This window comes from Acipenser ruthenus, chromosome 10 (genome assembly GCF_902713425.1).
Source record: "Acipenser ruthenus chromosome 10, fAciRut3.2 maternal haplotype, whole genome shotgun sequence".
NCBI classification, from domain to species: Eukaryota; Metazoa; Chordata; class Actinopteri; order Acipenseriformes; family Acipenseridae; genus Acipenser; species Acipenser ruthenus.
Genome location: NC_081198.1, coordinates 32,888,536 through 32,908,699, shown reverse-complemented (window position 1 = coordinate 32,908,699; position 20,164 = coordinate 32,888,536). Strand labels below are relative to the sequence as shown.

Sequence of the window (20,164 nt, the reverse complement as noted above, 5' to 3'; positions counted from 1 at the left end):
TATGTGTGTGTGTGTGTGTGTATGTGTGTATATATATATATATATATATATATATATATATATATATATATATATATATATATATATATATATACAGTGCCTTGCGAAAGTATTCGGCCCCCTTGAACTTTGCGACCTTTTGCCACATTTCAGGCTTCAAACATAAAGATATGAAACTGTAATTTTTTGTGAAGAATCAACAACAAGTGGGACACAATCATGAAGTGGAATGAAATTTATTGGATATTTCAAACTTTTTTAACAAATAAAAAACTGAAAAATTGGGCGTGCAAAATTATTCAGCCCCCTTAAGTTAATACTTTGTAGCGCCACCTTTTGCTGCGATTACAGCTGTAAGTCGCTTGGGGTATGTCTCTATCAGTTTTGCACATCGAGAGACTGAAATTTTTGCCCATTCCTCCTTGCAAAACAGCTCGAGCTCAGTGAGGTTGGATGGAGAGCATTTGTGAACAGCAGTTTTCAGTTCTTTCCACAGATTCTCGATTGGATTCAGGTCTGGACTTTGACTTGGCCATTCTAACACCTGGATATGTTTATTTGTGAACCATTCCATTGTAGATTTTGCTTTATGTTTTGGATCATTGTCTTGTTGGAAGACAAATCTCCGTCCCAGTCTCAGGTCTTTTGCAGACTCCATCAGGTTTTCTTCCAGAATGGTCCTGTATTTGGCTCCATCCATCTTCCCATCAATTTTAACCATCTTCCCTGTCCCTGCTGAAGAAAAGCAGGCCCAAACCATGATGCTGCCACCACCATGTTTGACAGTGGGGATGGTGTGTTCAGGGTGATGAGCTGTGTTGCTTTTACGCCAAACATAACGTTTTGCATTGTTGCCAAAAAGTTCGATTTTGGTTTCATCTGACCAGAGCACCTTCTTCCACATGTTTGGTGTGTCTCCCAGGTGGCTTGTGGCAAACTGTAAACGACACTTTTTATGGATATCTTTAAGAAATGGCTTTCTTCTTGCCACTCTTCCATAAAGGCCAGATTTGTGCAATATACGACTGATTGTTGTCCTATGGACAGAGTCTCCCACCTCAGCTGTAGATCTCTGCAGTTCATCCAGAGTGATCATGGGCCTCTTGGCTGCATCTCTGATCAGTCTTCTCCTTGTATGAGCTGAAAGTTTAGAGGGACGGCCAGGTCTTGGTAGATTTGCAGTGGTCTGATACTCCTTCCATTTCAATATTATCGCTTGCACAGTGCTCCTTGGGATGTTTAAAGCTTGGGAAATCTTTTTGTATCCAAATCCGGCTTTAAACTTCTCCACAACAGTATCTTGGACCTGCCTGGTGTGTTCCTTGTTCATCATGATGCTCTCTGCGCTTTAAACGGACCTCTGAGACTATCACAGTGCAGGTGCATTTATACGGAGACTTGATTACACACAGGTGGATTCTATTTATCATCATTAGTCATTTAGGTCAACATTGGATCATTCAGAGATCCTCACTGAACTTCTGGAGAGAGTTTGCTGCACTGAAAGTAAAGGGGCTGAATAATTTTGCACGCCCAATTTTTCAGTTTTTTATTTGTTAAAAAAGTTTGAAATATCCAATAAATTTCGTTCCACTTCATGATTGTGTCCCACTTGTTGTTGATTCTTCACAAAAAATTACAGTTTCATATCTTTATGTTTGAAGCCTGAAATGTGGCAAAAGGTCGCAAAGTTCAAGGGGGCCGAATACTTTCGCAAGGCACTGTATATATATATATATATATATATATATATATATATATATACAGTACTGTGCAAAAGTTTTAGGCAGGTGTGAAAAAATGCTATAAAGTAAGAATGCTTTCAAAAATAGACATGTTAATAGTTTATATTTATCAATTAACAAAATGCAAAGTGAGTGAACAGAAGAAAAATCTACATCAAATCAATATTTGGTGTGACCACCCTTTGCCTTCAAAACAGCATCAATTCTTCTAGGTACACTTGCACACAGTTTTTGAAGGAACTTGGCAGGTAGGTTGGCCCAAACATCTTGGAGAATTAACCACAGCTCTTCTGTGGATTTAGGCAGCCTCAGTTGCTTCTCTCTCTTCATGTAACCCCAGACAGACTCGATGATGTTGAGATCAGGACTCTGTGGGGGCCATACCATCACATCCAGGACTCCTTGTTCTTCTTTACGCTGAAGATAGTTCTTAATGACTTTCGCTGTATGTTTGGGGTCGTTGTTATGCTGCAGAATAAATTTGGGGCCAATCAGATGCCTCCCTGATGGTATTGCATGATGGATAAGTATCTGCCTGTACTTCTCAGCATTGAGGAGACCATTAATTCTGACCAAATCCCCAACTCCATTTGCAGAAATGCAGCCCCACCATGCTTCACTGTTTCCTGCACACTCATTTGTGTACTGCTCTCCAGCCCTTCGGCGAACAAACTGCCTTCTGCTACAGCCAGATATTTCAAATTTTGACTCATCAGTCCAGAGCACCTGCTGCCATTTTTCTGCCCCCAGCTCCTGTGTTTTCGTTCATAGTTGAGTCGCTTGGCCTTGTTTCCACGTCGGAGGTATGGCTTTTTGGCCGCAAGTCTTCCACGAAGGCCACTTCTGACCAGACTTCTCCGGTCAGTAGATGGGTGTACCAGGGTCCCACTGTTTTCTGCCAATTCTGAGCTGATGGCACTGCTGGACATCTTCCGATTGCGAAGGGAAGTAAGCATGATGTGTCTTTCATCTGCTGCAGTAAGTTTCCTTGGCCGACCACTGCGTCTACGGTTCTCAACATTGCCGGTTTCTTTGTGCTTCTTCAAAAGAGCTTGGACAGCACATCTGGAAACCCCTGTCTGCCTTGAAATTTCTGCCTGGGAGAGACCTTGCTGATGCAGTATAAATACCTTGTGTCTTGTTGTTGTGCTCAGGCTTGCCATGGTGTATGACTTTTGACAGTAAACTGCCTTCAGCAACCTCACCTTGTTAGCTGAGTTTGGCTGTTCTTCACCCAGTTTTATTCCTCCTACACAGCTGTTTCTGTTTCAGTTAATGATTGTGTTTCAACCTACATATTGAATTGATGATCATTAGCACCTGTTTGGTATAATTGTTTAATCATACACCTGACTATATGCCTACAAAATCCCTGACTTGGTGCAAGTGTACCTAGAAGAATTGATGCTGTTTTGAAGGCAAAGGGTGGTCACACCAAATACTGATTTGATTTAGATTTTTCTTCTGTTCACTCACTTTGCATTTAGTTAATTGATAAATATAATCTATTAACATGTCTATTTTTGAAAGCATTCTTACTTTACAGCATTTTTTCACACCTGCCTAAAACTTTTGCACAGTACTGTATGTGTGTATATATATATATATATATATATATATATATATATATATATATATATATATATATATATATATATATATAATTTGACAGAAAGCCCAGTACATATTGCGGTTTACAGTTATATACTGATGCACAAAAGAAACGCAGCACTTAGGTCTAATGGATTTAATCAAATATTTTAGACAGATATCAAACAAAATCACAGAAAATGTGAACAAAAATACAGATCAAAGAATAAGTTTTCAGTATGAAACGTGACACACTGTCAAAATGAAAACATTACAAAGCTAGTATCGGGTATGACCTCCCTGAGCATTAACACAATCCTGACAGCTTTGACGCATAGACCTGATCAGCCTCTGGATAGACTGCTGTGGGATGTTCCGACACTCTTCCTGTGCAGCTGCAGTCAGCTGGTGAAGGTTGGCTGGTCATGGTTGTCTCCTGTGGATGGCACTGGCGATTTGGTTCCACAGATGTTCTATTGGTCTCAGGTCAGGAGAAAAAGCTGGCCACGGGAAGACCTCGACATTTTTTTCTTGAAGTTGTGCAATTGTAATCCTAGCACTGTGTGCTCTTGCATTGTCCTGCTGGAAAATCGACACTTCCGGATTGGCTTGCAGGAACGGAAAAACTGTTGCCTCAAGGACTTTGTCAATATATTGCTGAGCAGTAAGGTTGCCCTCAAGCTGTACCAAAGGCGTTCTTGTGTTAAAGGAGATTCCTCCCCACATCATCACACTTCCACCGCCCTACCGGATGGCTTGAACAGTGCAACAGCCAACATAACGCTCACCACCATGTCTCCACACACGTTGTCTTCTGTCAGGTTTGTCAAAGGCAAAACGGCATTCATTGGAGAATAAAACACTCCACCGTTCTCTCTGCTGCCACCTCAAATGTTCAGTGGCCCACAGAAGACAGCGATTTTGTCTCTCAGCTGTCAACATGTTACCCGTGACTGGCCTCCGAACAAGCACATCATTTTCATGCAGACAGCGAGCTACAGTCATTCTGATGATACGCGGGTTATTTCTTCCGGGAATTTCTCGTGCACTACAGTCTGAAAACGATTACACAGATGGATCAGTCGGATGCGGCAGTCCTGGGCCGGTGTGGTGATCCTCTGCCTTCCAGGGTGTGGCCTGTCCCTCACAGAGCCAAGTTCCTGGTTTCTCTGGGCTAATCTGCTGATTGTTGAAGCAGAACATCTCATTCTCTGGGCAACTTCTCTCAGACAGGCCGCCTTCAATCATGCCGGTAGCATCCAGACGATCTTCATTACTCAAGGGGGGCATGGTCGTATCTTTCGCTGTTCTTGCGTTAATTAAAATCGTGTCTTTTCGAATCGCTATTTATACAGATTCTTAATCAACTCATTTTGACAATTTTAACTCCTCAAATACCAAACAAACCTGGCGTTTTTTTGAAATCACATGACTTGAGCTCAGTATTTTGTTATCCCAAGGAACAATACTACTCAAACAATCAACAAACCTATCTGCTCACTATTTAAAATGTAAATAACATAATGTGAGCTATTGATGTAAAACTTAGACTGTTGTCCTTTCATTGTGCATCAGTATATAAACACTATTATTATCAGATACCTGGGACAAGAAGATTTGAAACTCATTTGACATTTAATCTAATGCCTAAATTACTATAATAACACACTAGCAGAATACCAGTGCCTTCTTACAGTTTTCTGAAGAGGTTTTAAACTGTACCACTTTCACTATTTACTGGCTGATGTTATTTTGTATCCCACTGTGTCCCAATTCCCCCATTTTAATACATGCAGCAGCTTGTATTAATTATGGTCAGATGTGGATTTAAAAAATAAAGTATTATTCTACATGTTACATTCTGTCGTCTGGACTAGGTCTTGAGGCACTGTGTAAGTCTCATCATTATATGCCATTTCAGTACCTCAGGACCACAAGCCTGACAGACAGGTAAGCAGGCTATCAAATCATTAGAGTATTTGTTTAGTAAGAAGATATTTCGAAGTCTGGCCAATTCTTGTACTAACTGTGCGTTCTTTGGAGGCCTTCAAACCACACTGCTCTCTGTCTCACTTGCTGTTTCCCCATGGTACAGTATCTGCGACAGGGCATGCTCTTGGTTCATGAGAATACTTTCGGTTCTGGTTTATTTGCCCACAATCTGGTGGTTGAGGGAGGGGGGAAATGTCTTACATTAGCCGTAGGTACCCTGGGATCCATTATTACCTAAACCATTGAAAGCCCTCGCAGAACTGAAAACAGTTCCATTTGGACTGTTTATTTATTTAATGTCCAGTACCCATCAATGACCAACGCAGCAGTCATTACCTGTTAGATAAATAGCTGTGACGACAATTAGGTGCTCTGAGCCAAAGGCCAGGTAATTCAATAAAAACAGGTTCACAGTAAGCCTGGAAAAGATCAGACTTATGTTCCTACAGCAGCCTGTGCTGCTGTTCTGCAGAAAACAGACCCAGGATTTTACTCACTCATGCCTTAGGGCAAAAGAGATAACTCACAAAGAAGCAGGGGTGTAATGAATTATTGTGTCTCGAATCAACTGTCTTGAAAAGGTTAAGCAACAATAGGGTTATTAATTAATGTTAGAGTAACACTAAAGCTATGAGTTTAGTTTAAAGATTTGAAAGCCTCATGTAAATGAAGTCTCAGTCTCAATGGCTAAATTTTCTGGTTAAATAAACAAATAATAATAATGTAACAAACGGCTAATGTTTAGTACTGGTAAACTGAACTGAAGCATGTAGCCGGCATGTTTAAACTTGACACATTATTAGGCCTGGTTATGGCTCTGCGATATAGTAGGATGGTAGACAAGTTGAGTGAATATGGTTATTTTATGTTGCTGCAGCTTGTACTGAGAACGTCGGTGCCTATTCTGCCCCGCTGGGGATGTTTGGGAGGGGCTTGTACATTGTATGTTTTGGAGGGACAAGACAGATGAGTGCGATTAACGTGCGGAAAAAAATGTATATCTATATTAGCTCAAAGTATTGTATTGTATTGTATGTGTGTGCGTGTGTGTATTAATTGCCATGAAACGTGGTCATTCTTATTCTACACTGTTCTGTACATACAGATATACTGATAGCTGTTATTATGAATTTACAACCGTGGCAGGGGGGTGTATGTTACTGACATGCTTGTTATATTTAATCTATTTTTTTCTTCTTTTATCTGACGTTCAAAGTACCCCTGCTGGGCCTGCAACTTTGATACAATAGTCCATACTTTTGGATTTTAGAGTGGGGGTGTTATCCCCCAGGGAGGGAATATGCTTTCCAGCTTCGATCAATGTTTCAGAGCCGAGTCTCTACTGCATAAGTGAGCTGAACCGTCGCATGCTTCTTGGAAACACACGCAAGCCATGCTGGTGGTTGGGTTTGAATGATTAGCATTGTAGAGCATGTGGGAGTCCATGTGCACCTTTCTTTCCTTTTCAAATAATAACCCAATTCTACTTTGATGTAACTTTGGCTTCTCAGCTCATGTAACGTTGAAAAAAAATCACACCATTGGATAAACCTGCAGAGTTGTAAAGCAGTGTTCAGTACTACATTATTTCACTGTACTTCAGAAACCAGCTCTTGTGGGCTGTCCAGTTTGTTTACAATCACTATTTTAAGCTGCAGGAACACAAGCTACTCCCTCTTTTATTTGTATTGTTTTCTCAGTGGACGTTTTCAATCTAAATTGAAATTCCCAATGTGAATGTTGCCTCACCACTGCAACCCATTGGAGATCAATGGGAAACCACATGGAATTTTACTCTAGAGATAAGGGCCTTATCTGGGATGTTTCTAACAGGACTCCTGGGGCATCTAAGCAGGGATTGCTGAATGGCAATGAAGTGAACTAGCCCCAGATGTAGTTCTGCACATCCTAGCTCAGAAGAGGACAACAAATAGGGGGGAAATGGTGATATGTAAAGCCTGATAACATTTTACTGGAGTCTAGTGGAGATTTATATTTTCAACATGAGCGTCAAAGAGAACCACTTTCTTAACCTTTTGACTTCCGCGCAAATGTATTTTAAACCACTTACAGTAAATGTGATTGGCTAGGACATCTCACAAGATTTCAGTGTTACAGTAGAACCTTTGACCTCTTGTCATTTGCACATTAGGAGAGAGAAATTATGAGAAACACTTAAATATGTAGAGCTACTGTATTATAATCAAAATAAAGATAGAAAGAAGGAAAGCACATTGCTAAACCACAAGATGCCCAATTTAAAAGAAACATGAGGTGCACAGCACATAAGACTAAAGTAAATTGTCTCTTCAACTTGGTGTTTTTTAATTGGTGATCAGACGCTATGTAAAGTCTTTCTCAGGGCCCTATTAAAATGTAAATGATATCACACTTGATGGCCCCTGTCTAAAAGAACGTTAGGAAGGAGTTCTGCCACGGTGAGACTATGATACGCTGGCTGCTGCATTGGGGTGCTGCCTGAATACATTGCTTTTGTTTGGATAGCATTTAATTGGGTTGGGTGGCTATACAGTAAAGAATTTTCTGTATGTTGGCAAATGGATACAAAGCGTGGCAGGTTCACTATTTTTTCACATTATTGGTTTATTTCTCACACGTGGTTTATAATACACAACATTTTTTATCTACTAAATCTACATCTTTTTTCACATTATAATGTCATAAAAAGGCAGTAACTAGCAGACGAGACTGTGTGTGCTGTGAGTTTATAGCTTGCCTTCTGTTTTCTGTGCAACACTGCCTGCCTGCCTGCCTGCAGTCCCTTGCTCTTTCTCTATGAAGTGTATTTATGCGTTGAGATTTTTTACAGCACTCACGCTTGCCTTTTTCACTGGCTGTCCAGATTGCTTGGTCTATTTTTAGGTGCTCCTTCCCAGTGCTCCATTTTTCTCAAATTGCCTCTTTGTATTGCTGGTAAACTATTTGAAATGTAATAGCTTTTTTGTGTGTGTGTGTCAGTATTATTATTATTATTATTATTATTATTATTATTATTATTATTATTATTATTGTTATTATTATTAGTAGTAGTAGTAGTAGTAGTAGTAGTAGTAGTAGTAGTAGTAGTCGTAGTAGTAGTAGTAGTAGTCTTCTGTTAGCTATTTCCCTTTCATTGACAAACCTCCTCTTCCTTCTCTTTTCCCTTCTCCCTCCCCTCTCACTCACTCTGCGGAGTGGCTGCCAATTACAGGCAAATATCACACAGGTCCTGCATGCAAACAAACCAGAAAACACAGGCGTCCTATTGAAATGAAGCCCTGTGCAAGCAGATTGATTTAAGAGTCCTCTCAAGTACCTTTTGCGTTGTCACACCTGTACCTCTGCACACAAAGAGTGTTGCACTACCTTTTCACATTCCTCGCCCAAGAATGTTTGCAGTATTTGTAACACAAAGGGTGACTTATTTCGTATAATCATCTCTGTCTACAATGCTCCAGACAATTTATGAAGCGGAATTCTTTCTCTGTCCTGCAGATGGACTTTCCAGCAGTGAGTACCCTTTGGGGCTTCTGAAGCCATCTCAAGGCAACCACATCCAGTCTTCTGGTAAGAGAACAAACTTGTTTCACACTTATTAATACTGAGACAGAGATGGTAACCAGTTTTGGAAGGACAGTTATCTAAATGTCATAGTACACACAACCTTAGGGCACCTCTATAGAGAATTACATTCTAAAAAAAAAAATAAAAAAAAATAAGAATCTCTGTAAGAAGCTTCCCTTTGTTATATACAGATTTCTTGTTTTATTGAATTTATTTATTTTGTGAAAGGGATATATATTACCCTCCAACAAGCTGACATAGATAAACGCATTAGCTGTACAGATGTGAATAGTTTGGAATTTAAATGTTATCCAAGCAAGCTGTAACAAATGTGTGATATACATTATCAGAAATATACATGTTAGATACAGATTTTGGCCTTGGTGCTTACACAGTAGTACCTATACTGTGCAATGTTATCTATTTAATATTGAGTGTGTATTCATGGTCTATTCCATATACACGTCCTTGTTGTACACATGTAGTTTTACACTGTGTACTGCAGTCATAGCTTCGGAGTGCTTCTTGTTATTGGTTATCTGAGGGGTTGCCAGTGGAATCTAACACCGCAAAATATTTATCTGTTTTATCCGTCGCAGGGACCTTGCATTCTAAATCAGCCTTGCCTTCAAACACCCAGTCCTATATTCTGAGGTAAAACTATAAGAGACTGACGTAGGAAAGGCTTCAGTAAACTTTGCTGAAAGAACCAACATGTGTCTACTTGGCTTGAATAGTAGTTTTGCCTTAGACTGCATGAAGTTATGGATTAATTATTCCCCTTTCACAAAAAAATGGTAAAAGAAAAGGGAGGTTAAGTAAAACATTTTTTTTCCATACATGTGTGTCCCTATATTATTATACCATACTATTTTAAATATTTGTATGAGGTTACAAACATGAAAACAATTAGACATTTTGAAATACACCCGTTGTACATCAATTTAAGCCAATTATAATGAGTTTACTTGGAGCCTGTGGCCTCTAGGATTGATCTAATTAAGCTCAAGTATCACTGTTTATGACCATGTAGCTCCTCACCATGCAGCTCCTCACCATGCAGCTCCTCACCATGCAGCTCCTCACCATGTAGCTCCTCACCATGCTGTAAAGTAGAGGTTTGTGTAGCAGGGGGCTTAGTTGAAACCGTTCAACTGCATTGAAGACTTACAACGCATTTCATATTTAAGTTGCACTTCTTGTGCACATTCTTGTCATAAAGCAGATCTGGGGAAGTTGATTTTTAAAGTTTTTCAGCTGTGTGCAAGAAAGTGTGTGGAGAAAACATATTTTTAAAACAAAATATGACACTGTGTATTTACATTTCTCATTGCACATTGCAAAAATGTACTAAAGGTAAATATGTAAAAGAAAACGTAATATTCACCCCTGGCTGATCTTATTACCATGCCATAAAACTTGTCAGAGGTATTCTGTGGGGGCTCAAACTAGAAGCATGTTTTAGTGGTCTTTCATAGAGAAATAACATGAATGATGCGTGGGTGAGATAATTATTTAATTTGGTACACCCTGTTTAGTCTACCTTTTTAATATAGTATTAAATGTTGTTTATACAATCCAGATATAAAGACAATATCTTTTTAGTGTACAGTTGATTTTCATAGTACCAGAATTGAAACTTGAATCATTGTTGTTAAATTTAGTTTTGCCCGTGATTTTTTGTTTGCGATTGTGTGCTTTGAAGCAGTCCGTGTCTGTAGCTTTATCTTACCGCACACTTACTCAAACACTAATAAACCCTTGCGGGTTATTTATTTAATTAAGTTTGCGTGCTTGAGTGTGGAAATACATCCTTGCTGCCACAAAAACGATTCATTGTGTGTCGATGAATCGTGACACTTTGATATATCCTATCGTAATAGAGGTATGTATCGTTTGTATCGTGATACAAGCCCAAAAGCACAACATAGCTCATTGTGATTCACCAAATGGTTCTTGAAAGAATAAGTGTGTTTTATAGCTGGAATGAATACACACTCTCCTTATCTCATTTACGTTTGGTCTTTGTTAGGATCATCACATGTATCTTGATATATACTGTATCAAGATCTACATATCGTGATACAGTAGCATATTGTGACACGAGTGTACCGTTACAGCCCAATTATTGAGTGCAAATAATTGTTCAGTAAGGTCGATCTTTACTTAAGCTTATGCATTTCCTGGTGTTTTTCAATAGGCTCATGTAGAAATGCAATCTCTGTTTTGTTTCCAGAAAAAAAATATGTTGAGCTGAATGTTTCCAATAGAATTGTTTCACTTAAAAGAACTTTGCTAAATAAAAATGCTTATTAATAAATGCACACATTTCATAGTAAACTCCTGGGGATTTTAAGACTAAAAAAGGTTATTGAACAAGCTGACGGTGGTGCCAGCAGAAATAAAATGGCTTGTAAGTAATCCTCGTGTTTTTAAACATGAGAGCAACCCACTCGGACTTGAGGCAAGTTAATTTTGTCGAAGAGCAAACTCTTGTTTTGCATGTTGAATAATAGATGTACTCTTAAGTGCTAAAGTGTGTGTGTGTGTGTGTGTGTGTGTGTGTGAGAAAAAGAGAGAGGTGGGGGTCGGGGATAAAATACGAATGGGATGCTAATGAAACTGATACTGTGAAATGGTCCAGAAAACCCAGCTGTGACTTATCTCAGCATCCCTAGATGGCATAGCGAGTTAATTCCCACCGTTGATGATTCTCACTAAATAGAGAGGTCCCACTGACACAATCCTCACTATACTTTCAGGACTTCAAAATTCAGAAACTAGTCCTTACTCCAAATAATAATACAACCTGATCCCAGTTCCACACAGAGTGGTCAACGGTTTTAGTTTATTTGACTAAATACAGGTTTGTTGTCCGGGTGGCATTTTTCTCCTTAGCGTGGAGGTGTTAGCGGTTCAGGCATATCACGAGACACTTTGCTGGGACACACCCAATTGCTGTTTAGGGATCTGCAGCTAGCCAATCAGCAGCTGCTTTACCACTGCAAACTAGCCAATCACCTGCTGCTTTACCACCGCAAACACACACAGCAGGTAGCATGTCTTAGACAGAGAATCTGACTGTAATTCACAAAACACGAAAGGTAAAATCTAACAAAACACAAATACACTTTTCATGTGTAGGGCCTCAGCCTGTGTGTGTTAGGATAAAGAGAGACCTTTTGAAATGCAGCAGGAATCAACAAGCTTTGCTGCCAGTGTTGGATTATGGTAATGTTCTTCCTCAGACTGCTGTTGTAACGGCTTTAATAGATTTAGCAGATTTACCCTTCTATGTAATCCCATGACACATCATTGTGTTATGTGTGAGCATTTGGATTTGCTTAGTTCTAACTGTGCAGTTTTAGACCTAGATTCTCTGCCATTACTGGTGTGAGTGTGTATGTGTGTATATATATATATATATATATATATATATATATATATATATATATATATATATATATATATATATATATATACACACACACACCAATGAGGCCCAGCACACTGGGGAAGGTGTGTTTTGAGGCTGCTTTGCACAGCCACAATGTAATTGTTTAATTTTTTTTATTAATTTAATTAGGCACACCTGCTAGTAATTGAGGCATGTGTATTTAAACAGGTCTGTAAGGCGTGTCGGGGTCTGTGTTAAGGCTAAGGCCTGAGAGGAGACCTGTGGGGAACCTTAAAGAAAGGTACTGTGAAGTGTATGTGTTTTGTTACCGGTAAACAGCATAGCTGTCCGGTTATAGTTTAGGACTTGAAAAGTTTAGTTTAGCACACTTAGGAGTTAGGCTTTTCTTTGTTTATTTTGTTTTGTATGAAAATAAATATACAGGCAGCACCCTGTTTGCACCCTAAAGGTCCTGCAGTGACAACGCTTACCCCACTTTGTCACTATATATATAGATATAGTGCAGCTACTAACAACCAAACGAGCAAGATGGGCTGAATGGCCTCCTCTCATTTGTAAACTTTCTTATGTTCTTATATATCAGTCCTTAGAAATGCTGGCATGCGATTGGTTAAAATCAATCACATGACCAAACATAGATCCAATAATGCAGCCATGAAGGGCAATAGGTTTTTACAAACTCCATTAAATTACGTCATCACGCTGAACATGCTTCCTCTCCTCAAACAACAAAACAAAATGGCAGCCAGACCCGCTGAACAGTGATTTTGTGACTTAACAGAAAAGGAATTACAAAATATACTACAAAACAAAGATGCTGCAAATGCTAAAGCCGTCATAAAAACATTTGCTGTCAGTGCTTTCCGACTCGCTGATGTAAACAAATAAGATGCTCAGCAACTGAACGCACTCCTCAGAGAATTCTATGCAGCAGTGAGAAAGCCAGACGGACAGTTATATGCCAAAAAAAAGTTTAATATGTAAAGACATACTTGGTATACTACCTTACCACACTTATTTTCTTGACTCATTCATAAAACAAATATGGACTGCAGACCTCAGCTCATAATGGAAAACTAAAGTCCCCCTTGAGGTTTCGGGCATTATAGACCCCTGTCGGTAACTACAGTTCTTCCCTTGGAGGCCATAGTTTCCCACTATGAGCCTCCTCTCCAGTCCATATTTACTATATACTCTCGTCAGTTCAGTAGATGAACATTTCTGAAGCAGCAGCAACTTTACAGGACTCAACGTTGATTTTACATGAAGTTAAATGTAATATTGCCAGCAATATCGCCATCTAAAGTTGCCAACTGTTGAAATATACAGTTTTGTCAAGTGTAAACCAGCCCTAAACTCTAGTTATATGAAGCACAGCATTATTTTGATTATGTAAAACATGCAGTCCCTTTGCTGTAAATCAGTTCCCATTTTCAGTATCCAAACCACCTACTGTAGCGCTGTGAAAGTGCTCAGCAAACCCAACACTCATGCATAATATAATCATTTATTTATGAGCACCCAGCTCTGCCATAGGCTCCTTGGAAAACAGTAATGTATTCCTCTGTTATTCGACTATTATTAACCGAACACGATGATTAAAAAACAACAGCATGATAGATGTTATTATAGATGTAAATATAAATAATAGAGAACATGTGTTAATATAAATATTATAAAGAATTATGGAGGCCCTGTCTTGTTTTTGCTGTCTACACTCCAGCCAGGGTATTCTGGTATAACACTGAGCTATTTCAGAAACTCTGAACACAAAAGCAGCTGTCACTGCCAGCTGGTTGAAGTTAGATAGGCACAGGTTTACTTAGGAATGTCTTATAATAATCCTGATATTTATACTGAGCTTTCTTTTCATGCACTGAGGCATCTGAAAGTATTTTACAGAGCATGGATAGGGCTTGGACAAATACATACAAATTCTAGCACCAACGGTGCTAGGGGACTGTCCCTCACATTTCTGGTTAATTATTCACATGTCACACTTTAAGAGTTATACAACTGTACATTTACATTTGCTGTAAATCAAGAGAACTATTTGTCCAATTGTGATTACACTTTTTAGTTATTGAGTGTGTCGGAATCTAGGGATATATGGAGACACTTGTTTGCCTGTCTGTGTCCAAGACATTTACCATTTTGTGGATGAATGTAGGTGAACTATTTTCCATGATATGGATACCAGGATACTCAGGCCACAGTAAAATCAGATGTAAGTCCGGTCAACCTACTGAATAATAATCACAATCGGAGTCATAAATTCACTATCCTTTACTATGTTGTTGGTCACCACAAAGACAGCGATTGTAATTATAATTAAAAGTGAAACAACTGTACTGTATACATGTGTACACTGCATACTACTACAACAATTTAGTAGTAATCAGAATAATATATTTTGGGGTGACATGTTGAGATTTTAGATTTGGTCAAAATCCTTTTTTTTTTTTTTTTTTTTTTTTAGGATTTGTAATTTTGCCACAGAACAGTGGCATTGTGATAATTAATCCAAGTGAAATCAAAAGCATGCATCAATTTCTCCTCATCTTACTGTATATGGCAGAGCAAGATGTTTTGACTTCAGTACAGTAAGCAAGTTGTGATTTTGTTGTTGGTTTTGTGTGTGCTCAGAACCAGGCCGAGACCACCGGAGCAGATTTGAACCAGGGCCCAGTGTGAAGGCCAATATCCTAGTTGGCAGTTTTTTCATATTGAAAATGTGTCTCTTGTAACTTGCTGCAGCCTGAAATGAAAAGCAATGAAAGTCTGCCTGCTTCTTGAAAATACTGAACATGTTAGCTTGTCAATGTACTCTTCTTCAGTCAGTGGTGGGAATGTTGCCCAAGACAATACTGAAGGTATTGATCCTGACAGCCTCTCACAAAAGCACAGTGCATTCAAATGACGAGAGAATTAGAAATTGTTAACACAGATTTAATGAGATATGATATGAAGAGGTGTTAAAACACCTTGGAGTTAAAAACTAAACCAGTCATTCAGTACGTTTAGATGAGATCAAGTTTTCAGAAAACTAATGTATTCAGAAAATTCTAAAAACTACACTTTTCTATGTTTACATGACTTGGGATAGACAATCCAATTATATTTCCAATAAATTCAACTGTGTACATGAATTAAATTTTTCAGAAAACTTAGAGCATTTGCGCATATGCAGTAGCAACTAGGATGGGAACAGACAGGGCTCGGTTCAGTCTGCAGTAAGACTGTGGCATGAATTATCAGATATTTTAGATTTAGCGAAGTTGCAAATTCTTATGCTGTATTCAACAGATTATTATCCTGTACATCTCTCTGGTTCTAATTCCCCAGCATGTGCAAGCTGTCCACCCCTTGCAACAGCTCATCTATTTCTTCATATAAGTTACTGTACTTTACATACGGTACTGTAAATTCTCAATGTATTTTGCCTAGCTAGAATTAATTTGCTGCACCAACAGTATAGGCAATTTCTGTGTGAACAACTATAGTTATAATGGAATTTTCTTTTGATCAAATTCTATTACTTTTTTAAATGAATAATATAACTTTATCCTTAACTAAACAAATTCATCTATGTAAACTGATCGGTAACTGATATATAATAATAATAATAATAATAATAATAATAATAATTTTATTAATTATTTTTGTTTCTGACAAATAAGTACAACACAAAATAGAAAAGCATCCCTTGGACTACATATTATTATATAATCCAAAATAATTATGCGGCTCCCATTATATGCCACTAGCCTGCTTTTTATTTCCACCCTTACATCCTTACATTCTATAACTTGCCAAGGAAAACTGATATAAAAAAAATGATCTTATTTTTCTTTCTCCACATTTTGATCTTGTTTTGTTGATCTTTTTACGATCAAAAAATTAAGTTGTCGGGCAGTAATATTTACACAAAGTCAGTTAAGATGCGAGTGTTCATCTATGGACATTGAAAGAGGAATGTAACAAAACTCATTCTCCCAACTCCCATGGTTCAGCTGCTAAGTATCAAAACTTGAATCATCAAATGGTTTTTGAATGAAGTGTGTTTGATAGTTAGTGTGGACACACACCCTCCCTATCTCAATGTTAGTTTTTTAACAAAATAGTCCATCATGATCATTTGATCTTATTATGCATTATACAAGTAGCGAATCGAGATCATCACATGTTTCAGGATACATGTTGTATTCCGACCTGCATATCGCGATACGTATTGTATCGTCACGATAGTTTATCGTTACACCCCTAGCCTTAAACTTAAATTAAAACTTACAGTTAAAGTAATTGATAATGATCAATTTTCAGATACCATCATTTTGGTAGGTTTTAAATGCAAGGCCTCATTTAAAAAAAAAATATGCTAATTAATATTTTGTTGATAACATCCTTTCACATTGCTTTGAAGTATGTTTTGCTTCAATTTATTAGTTTTACATTTTACACAGCTAAATGAACCATATACACTCATTTTACAGTAGTTTAGTTTTACAGTTGGATGTTGATGTCATTGAGCGTAGTTTGAGTTAGAGCCACTAGTAGTGACCTGCCATCTTTCCAATTCACACAATAACTAACCATTTAGGGGTATCTTGAGAGGTTTCTGGTGAATGTCACTTGTGTCTGTGGAATATCCTTGCAAAACCTTGGAAATGACACCAGCTAGCTAAAGAAATGTGAAGCTTCTTCAACTTAAAAGAAGCGGAGGCCCACTGACCATACAGTGAGCATGCACTTCATGCATAGATGATTGTCATTTGCTTTCTGACTGGGTGGCATATGGAGAGGAGCACTAATCCTGTCAGATGTTGAAGTCATAAACCCAGTTAACACAATCAGTGAGCCTGACTTGTACACACTTTGTTGGTTGAACTTGCATTCTGAACTCTTGAAAGATCAAAGAGAGGAGAGGATTTTGTGAGGCTTCTAAACTGAAATTCATAGCATGTTAAAACTTTTTTTCTTCTTCATTGTCCTGAATACAGTGGCGTAGATGACTCCACAAGCCACTATTTCGCTTTATTCAGGCAATTTAAAACTGAGGACTGAGTGCACTGATATAAGCAGCAACATGTGTACTTCTGGACCTGTTTCCAAATCAGCTTTATTGATGACTTTGTGCACGGCCAGCTAAACACTGAACTGTTTGTCTTAGCACTTCTAATTAACCCTGTAACCCTTTCCGAGTACAACACAAAACCACCCACTCACTCACCCGGCAGCTTGACTAGATCTCATTACCTGCAAGCAACATAATGATGGTAAATGATAAGTATTAGTTCATAGAAGTCGGTTTGAAGGCAAACATTTAAATGCCAGTGTTTGCTAGAAGCGCCACAAGTTGTTAATTATAATCGCTACAGTACCTTGAATTTATTTTAAGCCAAACAGAATTTCTAGTCATTGTCATTATCCAGTTTTAAAGAAGCCATATACAGTCGAGGCTCTTGCTATGAGATGCTATTGTAGATGCTGTGCATGTAGGTCATAGCAACATGCTTTTTATGATACTGATACTGTAATGGGCAGCTAGGTGGATGTTCGGGGAAGATTTAGTCCTTATTCCCTTTGGAAGCACCATTAAGAAACATGGGCAAAGCAGTGGCACAGAGGGTGATAGATGTTTAATTGATACCATTTTGGGGATGGATTAATTTTCTAGGAGAGACACATTTTGATCACAAGGTCGTTTTAAGGCGTTTTTCACTTTCCGTCACCTGCTTGTAAATTATTACTTTTTCTATTTTAATGCGGTCTCTATTAGGACAGCTTTTATATTGAGTCTGAGACCGTAATCCTTTGGGGAAGAGAAATGTATTGACCTCCCTGGGTCAGAACGAGTCTGTTCTTTTCAGTCATTTGCTTTCTCCTTCAGTGCTGGCTGCCCTCCAGGATGGCTCGGCTCTCGCCAGTACAGCAGCGAGCAAGGAGAGAGGGAGGTTGGCTCTGAACAGCAGGCGAAGCTGCAGCACAGGAAAGGACCAGCAGGGTTTGGTGCACTTAAGGACTCAACCCCCTTCTCCCACTAAACAGAGAGACAAGTGTTACAAAGTAACATGCCCGATTTAAAGCCCATAGTCTTTATTCTGCAAAACAACTTCTTTATTACAAAGTAAAAATACAAGTTCAAAAGACATTTATGTTTTTCTGTGTGTTGTCCTCATTACTAGAAAATTTTTTTCATTTAACCTCTGTGTTCTTCCTTTGCCATGTCATTTTTGCATCGTTCTATTTAAATCTTTGTTGAAGAGTTTTTTAAAGTGACACAAAATCAAGTTGTTTGTATAATCTAATCACCCATAACTTCAAAACGCTCTATCAGAAGTTTAAGGCAAAACTATAAGACAGGCAAACAGACAACCGTTTCAGTTAAACATTTGTGTACTTCACTACAGTTTTACTGTAGTATAAAAATAAAAATAAACTTTAGTGCAGTGGTAACAGATTTGGGAGGGAATTCAGAAATCTGTAGCAACTGGGTAGTTTATGACTACACGTGGTGTCAGTTTGAACGCTGTCAAATCTCAATCATTATACATATATTTCACGGCTTTAGGTGCAGAAGTAATTTAGTTTGATATTGGAACTTTATTGATTTATGTTAGTACACGATGGGTTTATTGAGTTTTTACTTGACCTTTAAGTAAACTTATTAGATGTCATGTCAGAGCCACGTTTGCAATAAAAAGGAGTCGTATGACGCAGAATGTGTGCTACAAACTCAAGCGACCAAGCTAATTGTGTCATGATTGAGTGCGTTGGAGAGGCCATGTCCTTATTACTCTACACAGCTTCATTGTGACTGGAATTTTATGGACGACTGACCTATATCATCCTGATAAGATTATATATTTAAGCTATTAAATAGTAATGTCATTAAGTTTTTCCAAGTGAACTCTGGGCTGCACTTGAAATTGGGGGTAAAATAATTGCCGATTCCAAATTAAAAAGAAAAAAAAAGAAAGAGGACAATGGAGTGTAGAAGCAGACTCTACCACCCTTCCACAGAGGCAAAGGGAATGCACCCAAAATCAAGCAGACAAACTATGAGGCTAATTTGTGTTAATTCGATTTATCTTACTTAGACTACACACAAAAGATGGTGTCTTAATATCTTTGATACACTTGAAGAAACTTGGCTGTGTCATTGTGAAACTTACTTCTCTGTTAAGTCAGGTGGTTTCTTTACTAAACTAGACAGGGCTGTATAAGTGTAGGAGGCAGCAGCTGGACATGTATTCGATAAAAGAAACCACTTTCAGGCATCCCTAGCTAATGACCTACGAGTGTGAACCTGTGTGCCGTCCACATTTCCCCAAGAAGGTGCTGTATCTTTCCTGAACTTCTCAGGAACCTGTAAACAATGTAATATACGTATTTAAGGCGCTACCATGTAACAGTAATTTGGTGTGAGAACAGGATCCGCCTGGATGCTAGTTCACATGTTTAAAGCGAAAGCCCTTGTTATCTGAAGTGTTCTTCAGATGGATTGCAGGATTGCAGCGCTGCAGTCTGTCTTGGATATGATAACAAAGAGCTCTCCCTCACACTGATCCTGATAAGGGCATGCACTGCCTTGTGTAAACAAAACAAAGAAAAACTCCAGTGGAGTCTATACTTCAGGAAACAGAAAATACTCCATGAGTGAGCAAAGTGGATCCCACCAATAGTAAACACTAGGATCAATCTTTAAAGAGTAATTAGCTTCTAATATTTGTTTATTATTTGTTTATTTAGCAGAGGCCTTTATCCAAGGCGATTACAGAGACTAGGGTGTGTGAACTATGCATCAGCTGCAGAGTCACTTACAACTACGTCTCACCCGAAAGACGGAGCACAA

At 38.5% G+C, this 20,164-nt stretch overlaps 1 protein-coding gene across 3 annotated transcripts in view; it reads left to right on the top strand.

The window, feature by feature from the left end:
- The window catches only part of LOC117409279 (histone deacetylase 4-like), a 233,605-nt gene that overhangs the window by 93,764 nt on the left and 119,677 nt on the right, over positions 1 to 20,164 (top strand). For 2 of the 3 annotated variants that reach the window (XM_034015082.3, XM_034015072.3), the window contains exon 3: positions 8,823 to 8,894. The exons of the other annotated variant lie outside the window; for it this stretch is intronic. In XM_034015082.3, the coding sequence (XP_033870973.2) occupies positions 8,823 to 8,894 (72 nt within the window). The remainder of the gene's footprint in view (positions 1 to 8,822; positions 8,895 to 20,164) is intronic. 3 annotated transcript variants of the gene reach the window in all.